This window comes from Armigeres subalbatus, chromosome 2, assembly GCF_024139115.2.
Source record: "Armigeres subalbatus isolate Guangzhou_Male chromosome 2, GZ_Asu_2, whole genome shotgun sequence".
NCBI lineage: Eukaryota > Metazoa > Arthropoda > Insecta > Diptera > Culicidae > Armigeres > Armigeres subalbatus.
This window is the reverse complement of record NC_085140.1, coordinates 439,337,619-439,344,908: the sequence shown is the minus strand read 5'-3', so window position 1 is coordinate 439,344,908 and position 7,290 is coordinate 439,337,619. Positions and strand designations below refer to the sequence as shown.

Below are 7,290 nucleotides of genomic sequence, written 5' to 3'. Positions count from 1 at the left end.
ACGAATCACTGATTCGGAAATGAATAGCTCCGAAGTGTTCCTTCACCATGGGAATCTTATGATGAAACAACAGCTGGTTTTGAAAGCATTTAAAGCCCATATGAAGATTCCGACGAAGAATCGGAAGATGAGTGGAGTGGCCTATTAACTAAAGACTCACTCGGTGAGCTGGACCACGCAGTATAAAATTTCGCAAAATGCATTAAAACCGTTGCTGTAAAAGATGAACCAGTTGAACAGCACACTTCCGAGAAGTCCAAGGCAGCTTCTCTTCAATTATCCATATTATTAATGCTTCAGTTATCCATATAACCGGAGGAAAATATTGTCATCAGGGATTAGGTTATTGGAAAACAATATAACATTTCTTTCCAGAGAATTGTCTTTGCTGCATTGTATTGTATTTCGCTAAATTGTATGTCCCTGCACTTAACGAGTCTACATAGGTCAGCATAAACATTGTGCACCGATAACATAAAGTGACGCAAATTGTATTCCTCCATTGCCGAATCGGTGCCACGAAAAGTTGCTCATCTCTTCTGTGATTACGCCGTTGAAATGCCGTTGGAACTTTTCGCAATGGCCTAGCATAAAGCTTTTCGGAAAAATGTTTAAATACGACTCGTCCAAATCAGAGGCTTCTTCTTTCCCGTTTTCATCGTGCTGAGTGTATTGCCTGGTGTATTTGCGATTTGCTCAAAGAGCTCCACAGCTGCGGATTTCTCCTTCTTCTTCCGTGTTGGAATAGCTTTCCATCCGTTTGCACTCTAATTGCCTGTAGAAAAATAAACAAAATATTTGCATATTTATTATTTTATACCTATGATAACGTTTAATCTAAGCTTACCTCATTGAAACTAGCTCCGTTTCATTTTACAACGGTAGGCGCTCAGCACTTTAGTGTCCACTGGTATTTTTGGGTCTTTTTTCGCCTTCTCAAAAACCCGGTAATCAAAACACCGCTTCGGCCAGTAGCATAAATCGTAGCCTCTTCCCATTGTATCAGTTTTCTATCCGTTTTTCCTACCCACAGCGAAGGTAGCACGGACAGCAGAACATAAACATTTTCTATGGTTTGCACAATCGAATAATTGTTTGCGGTCATTTCCCCTATAATAGAAATGTATTTTCACCACAAATATTTAGATCGGGCTGCAAATACTTACCGATATCGTTGAAATGGTTAAAATAACATAATTATTCAAAAAAATAGTCTGAAGACATGGAAGCTATCGAATTTGTAACTCACTTGTTTTGTTTTGAAATTTGTTTTTGACGTTTCGACTATCGGTTTTTATTGCAAGGTTGCCAGTTGTACAGCAAAATCAATAAGTATTTATATTATTATTCAAATTAAAAAAATACAAATTTGTTTGAAATTCATGAATAAATCCGTTGAAGGAAATTGTAGGGTAAAATGACCAATAGTGAAGCCTCTAGGCATAACTTCAAAAGTGTTACACATTATTTAAAAAAATGCAACTTCATTAGACGATGGTTCCTGTTTTCAACTTTATTGAATATAAAAGACTTCAAACTGCTCACTGGCAACACTGTCGATCTAAGGAAGTATTCGAATTGACTAAGTTAAATTGGTCACTTATCAGCGGATTCATACACATCCCATATGGTCCTGAGAGCAGAGGAGCACTCCAGCGATGAACGACAAAACACCTCAGTTCGAGACTCAGAGAAGTTAATTTTCATTAAAATAAATTAAACCTAAATTATATACTAGATATCAGGTATGAAGCATAATCAAATAGTAAAAACAAATTTCACATATTTTACTAGGAATCTTACTATTATTTTGGTTTTCCTTTTGAATATCAATTTCATTGATCAAAACTATCATGATCATGCTAAAAATAGCGATAGAAGAACATTTAAATGCACCTATGCTTTCTATAGTATTACCAGTGCTATAAAAGGGCTGAAAAATTTGACAGGTAGCTAGCTGCATTACAATAGCATTAGTGATGCTATATAAGAGTTTTCTATCACAGCATTATATTGGCATGCTATTTCGCCTTTTGTGGCATTAAATTAGCATTATATTAGCAAGAAGAGCTAGTTAGCTTTAAAAGCTTGCAATATAAATGTTTATAATGCTGTATTAAAGCAACTTTATAATGCATATGGTTACTTGGGTAGTGCTAATTATCGGCAATTAACTTTTCCTGGCGAAAACCTGCAATTAAAGTTGAGATATATCAAGTCTTTCATGTTTGTATGGCTTTTTTATGTCAAAAAATATCCCGTCGATACGTCCGAAGCTTTGTTATTATGCAATAAACGAAAATAAAACAAAAACATTGTACGCCATATTGAATGAATGGTGGGTAGGCGTATTAGCCTTCTCTTCAGTCCCCTGGCTTTAGGATTTTTGCAAAGTTGCGCAATTTTGCATGATTCGTCGAGAAATCATAAAACTTTTTTACACGGATTTCCAAATTTTGAACTGACCCCTTTTTAAAACGGAACGCGAATCGGGTGTAGACCTGTGCAGAAGTTCATGAAATTCACTCACCCGATGGATTTTGACATTTGAACGGGTCGTCCACTCGAACAAAAGTTAATTTTGCGTCAGGGAATCATTTTTTTTTGGAATGCACATGCGAAACAAGCGACAAAAGAGAGCCAACGACAAAGCTTTGTTTTTGTCGAAGAAAATAATGACAAAGATCCGAAATTTTTTGTCAGCAACAAGAAAGAAGACAATCTTGTTGCTAACTATTCATCCCGTTATTTTGCATTATTTCTAGAGGAAATTTCGGTTTTATGCTGTCATAGTTTATGCTGTTATGGAAATATTCGAGAATCAAACAATGATTACAAAATTAGCATCGTATTTTCGGAAATATCAGTACATGCAAGGCAAATGATTCTTGTTAGTTTAGTTTTCCAGTCCCAAGAACATCGATCAAACTACAAAATCAGAAAATCTTTAACCATCGTTCTTTTTCATTGCTTTTCATATTATTTTTGTGGCTCTACGTCTAGCTCAGCCAAAGACCAACTGTTTCCTTCCTTCTTTTTTTTATTGTTCTTGTACTCTGTCCATCACTACCAAAGTTCAAATTGTTTTCTTTTTCATTTTTTTTAGATCAACTTGTTCTTTTGCTTCTCCGTCTATTTCCACCGTAGAGCTTTTTTCAAATCCTTGCATCACATTTTTCTTTTTCTTGCTTTTTTTTTATATCATCTTGTACCTTTGCTTCTCTGTCTATTTCCACCGGAGAGCATTTCTCATCTCTTTTTTTCTTCTCCTACTTTCTCCCTTTTACACAAAAAAATACCTCGAATCATGGCCAGCTACCAACCGCGCCATGTCGTGGCCGAGCGAATATCCTTAGGACATCTGTCGAATATCTGAATTATCATGGGCGGTGTACTCACAAGTATGTTCTGACAGAACGAGTAGCTCTAGTGATACATAGACGATGTACCTAATATTCGGATTAGTATCGTCTCTTTCTTTGTTTCGTTCTGTCAATCGAGCTCATATTCGAGTGATAATGGGCGCCTACTATTCGAACGCCGATTGCTTCGATTTAGAAATTCAAATCTCATTCAAATAATTCATGCTTTCATTTCGTATCTTCGATTATTCTTTTAACACAATCCGCTACTACCACACGGGTTTCGCTAGGTTTGGCGCTAGGTGCGTTTGTCAGTAACAAACTCTGTCGATGACAAAGAGTATATTGTTTGGCGTTGCTCGAAAGTTGATTCCCTGTTTTGCGTTCGTTATGCGACCCGCTTAAACGTCATAATTTCTTGGAGGAGTTCATTTTGCATTAGGGGCAAGCCAGAGTAAACGCGACGAACGATGCGACGCGACGTGATTCACGTAAAAGAATAACAATCATTATCAACCGGCTGTCACATTGCAATGTCGCGTCGCGTCGCATCGCGTTTACTCTGGCTTGCCCTTTAAGCCCCAAACGCAATATAACGGAACGGTGACGGAAACCTCGACGGAAACGGCAAATTTGACAGAAATATATGGGCTAACTGTCAAATTTTCCGTTTCCGTCACCGTTCCGTTGTATTGCGTTTGGCGTTTAGGATTTGGTCCAATTCGTGAATTAAAATCAAATTAAACTTAAAAATGACAGTTATCAGTAATTTTCAAATAACCCTGCCTCGCAGAGCAAGATTACTTTTGACTTTTGGATGTTGAATCATTTTTGATAGATGTTTTGTTGGTCTTGTTGGGTAGCACCAGCCATTCTCATGAGCGGGGGATTATATAATTTCCTAACTGTCACTTTTGAGTTTAATTTTATTTTAATTCGCGAATCGGACCAAAGCCTTAAGGGTCTGTCTCAATTGGATAATTAAACTAAAATTAAACTTAAAAGTGACATTTCAATAATTATCAAATAACCCTGCTCGCAGAGCAAGATTACTTTTGACAGATATCGAATCATTTTCCATCGATATCCTATTGGAATTGCTGGGTAGCACCAGCCATTCTTATAGCGGGGTGATTTTTTAATTTTCGAACTGTCACTTTTAAGTTTAATTCTCCAAATGAGACAGACCCTAAGTCTATTCAGCGATTCGGCGAGGTGCACAGCGGTTCATAGCAGCCGCCTTCAATTCGTATCAGCCTCCGCCCTTTTCGATAATCATAAATACTGTTTGCTCGGGTCATCAACTGTCAAACGTAATTAATTTGTGCGAGTGCGGGGAAGCTTGTTTGTTTACACTGCATTTAGATTAAAAAGCGTTTTATTTCTGGATTTTTTATCTCTTCCACAATGAATTCAGCCACAAAAGTAAGTAAATAATTCTTTGCTATGTTGGGCGACCATTAAATAATCGAATTATTAAAAATTTCAGGTGGGCGAAATTTTCACCGCTGCCGGTGCAGCGTTCAATCGTTTGGGCGAACTAACGATGCAGCTGCATCCGTCGTCAGATTCTCCAACGGGGTAAGTTCCTTCCGATATTTCCATATAACTGACGCTAGTTATCGTTATTCAATCCGCGCTCTACTATCTTTCAAAGGAGCAAATGGACAGATGAAGAAATTGAAATGCTCCGCTCGGCGGTGACCCGATTCAGCGAAGATTTGAACCAAGTCAGTCAACGGATCAAGGGACGAACGGTGTAAGTAAAAGTTTCTTCATCTGTCCCGTAAATCCGATCAGAACGGAAGGCTGACTTCTGATTCCTTTTTCCCAGGTCTCAAATACGCCAAACTTTGAAGAAGAAAGCCTTCGAGGATGCCGGGATTCAGATTAAGCAGCAACAGCCAGCACAACTTCCGCCAATCATACCGCCGCAGACACAGACCATCTTGGTTCAGCAGCAGGGCATCCAGCCAACAACCAGCGGAACCGATCAGCAACCAACCCTGGTTGTGAAGCAGGAGGATCACGAATCGGGTGGGACGAGCAGCAATGATGCGACCGCCGGCGCTGGTTATATGAATAAACCTTCCGATGTGAGCTGATTGTTTATAGTTTTTAGATGGGTCGTTCCAGGTTAAGTCGATTTAAGGAGGTTTTGCCAGATTTATGGTATTTTTCTTCTTTACAAATGCATTTAGGTATGCATAAGGTAGCACGAATTTCTCTCTGGAATGCGTTATCTAAAAATCGATCATAGTTAATTTAGACTTAATTGCTGTCCTGTGTAAGGAACTTTGTATATTGGACTGTTGATTTAACCTGGAACCGCTCGGATAACTGTTTTTTCTTCTGTTCCTTTCCCACCATTCGCCCTTATCCCTTTCATATTTTATAGATGATGATGACCCTGAATCGCCTCAACGTGCAAGAATCGGAAGCCGACGTCGAGGGTTTGGCGTCGTCCGAAGTCAAGCTCGAATTCGAACCCGGCCCGGAGGAGGTGGCCGGGTGAGATGAGGTGCCCTTTTACTTTAGTGTCTCTCCACGACGAGGCTGAACGGTTCGTTTTGTATGAATGATTGCTTATGACATGATTTGCTTTGATTTCGAATTATTTCGAAAATTCGTCCTGTAGTCTGTTCTTTCTGGTTTTGGACGTCCAGAACGTCCATTTATCTGTGTGTGTAGACTGAAATGTGCGTGACAAATTGAACATAATTTATCGGAAGGTTGAAAACGATGTATTGTGAGCGTCAGAAAACTTTCGAATATCCTAAATAATCAAATATTATCTAAATCTAAAATAATAAAGTCAATCAATATACGTCATAAATGATCTTTTCCTTGGCTTTTTAGTTTTTATAGTCTTCGAAGAGCAAAAAAGAATGATTAGAGTTTGTGACAGTTATTATTAATTGCTTGTAACTAACAATTATTGTTCGCCATGGCGGAGGTAAGGTTTACTGCTCCTGGACTTCACCTCATAGCTCTTGTCCATGAAAAACAAAGCATTGAAAAAGGAATTGATTAGTTCAGTGAGATGGAAAACGGTACAGTTCCCCATTCCAAACCATTTGGACATAAATACCTACCTACACAATTATTTTTAATCATTCAATTTAGGGGCTGTTGATAAGACATCGCATAAAGCCGATACAAATATTTAAAAACAATTATTTCCCCCCACGGGTTTTTTTTTTGAAAAAGTATACCGATTGAGGAAGCGATATCAGTTATTCGCCTCACCATCGAAACGGATTTAGCAATGTACCTCCAAAGGCAGAGTAGAAAACTTTGCTATCCAATGGCTGCCATCGGGAAACTCTGCATCCTCCGGTGACATTTTGACGAGCAGAGGGCGGTGCAACTCGCTTGCTCACGGGTCTTATAATGTCACCGCGAACTGTTACGCTGGACCCTACTCCTGGTCGCATCCTGGTCCTGGATGCCTTCACGCTGATCACTTCAATGTTTAACAATTAGTGTACATTATAAGTGATACCGCATTTTTGCTATTCATACTTTAGTTCTGCTGTTTTTGTTATTTATAACATGTTTAATTCTTTATCTTGCGATAAGGAGATCGTGTTGAACTTTTGTTCATATTTCTTTTCAAAATTTCATGTCCTAACTGTTGGCCGGACACAAGGCAGAAGTACACAACACGGAATTGGTAATTGCAAAAAAAGGGAATACCACGCGAAATAAAGGAACATCAACACGAAGCACTTTTAACTACGTCTTTATTCGCGGGACAATCGTATAGTAATAAAACGCTTTAGAAAAAATCACTCTATCTCGTATGCGGTATGCGTTCACTCTCCACGGAAGTACTTCGTTGACGACTCTCCACAGACAGGGGTGTGTTCGCGCTTGGTAATGGTGCACAGGGTTTACAACTCAACACTCCTCCTCGCGAACTCAT

At 38.8% G+C, this 7,290-nt stretch overlaps 1 protein-coding gene and 1 long non-coding RNA gene across 3 annotated transcripts; one reads left to right on the top strand and one right to left on the bottom strand.

The window, feature by feature from the left end:
* Window positions 1–377: 377 nt before the first annotated feature.
* LOC134218065 (uncharacterized) lies at window positions 378–1,255 on the bottom strand. Its single transcript, XR_009981240.1, has 3 exons — window positions 1,167–1,255; window positions 848–1,110; window positions 378–775 (listed from the first exon to the last, which is right to left on the bottom strand). It is a non-coding gene; the product is annotated as an uncharacterized LOC134218065 (long non-coding RNA).
* Window positions 1,256–4,629: 3,374 nt separating this feature from the next.
* Window positions 4,630–6,198, top strand: LOC134218064 (chromatin complexes subunit BAP18). 2 transcript variants are annotated; one of them, XM_062696930.1, is made up of 5 exons: window positions 4,630–4,787; window positions 4,852–4,943; window positions 5,020–5,121; window positions 5,197–5,458; window positions 5,761–6,198. In XM_062696930.1, exons 1-5 carry the CDS (start codon window positions 4,770–4,772, stop codon window positions 5,875–5,877), a joined length of 591 nt encoding a protein of 196 aa, XP_062552914.1. In that variant the 5' UTR covers window positions 4,630–4,769; the 3' UTR covers window positions 5,878–6,198. The 2 variants fall into 2 exon arrangements, with proteins under 2 accessions (XP_062552914.1, XP_062552915.1); XM_062696931.1 differs by lacking the exon at window positions 5,020–5,121.
* The last annotated feature ends 1,092 nt before the right edge of the window (window positions 6,199–7,290 follow it).

Coding starts and splice junctions, on each gene's coding strand:
- LOC134218064 (XM_062696930.1), top strand. Junction 5,122..5,196: donor CGGATCAAGGGACGAACGGT/GTAAGTAAAAGT, acceptor CCTTTTTCCCAG/GTCTCAAATACGCCAAACTT. Junction 5,459..5,760: donor ATATGAATAAACCTTCCGAT/GTGAGCTGATTG, acceptor CATATTTTATAG/ATGATGATGACCCTGAATCG.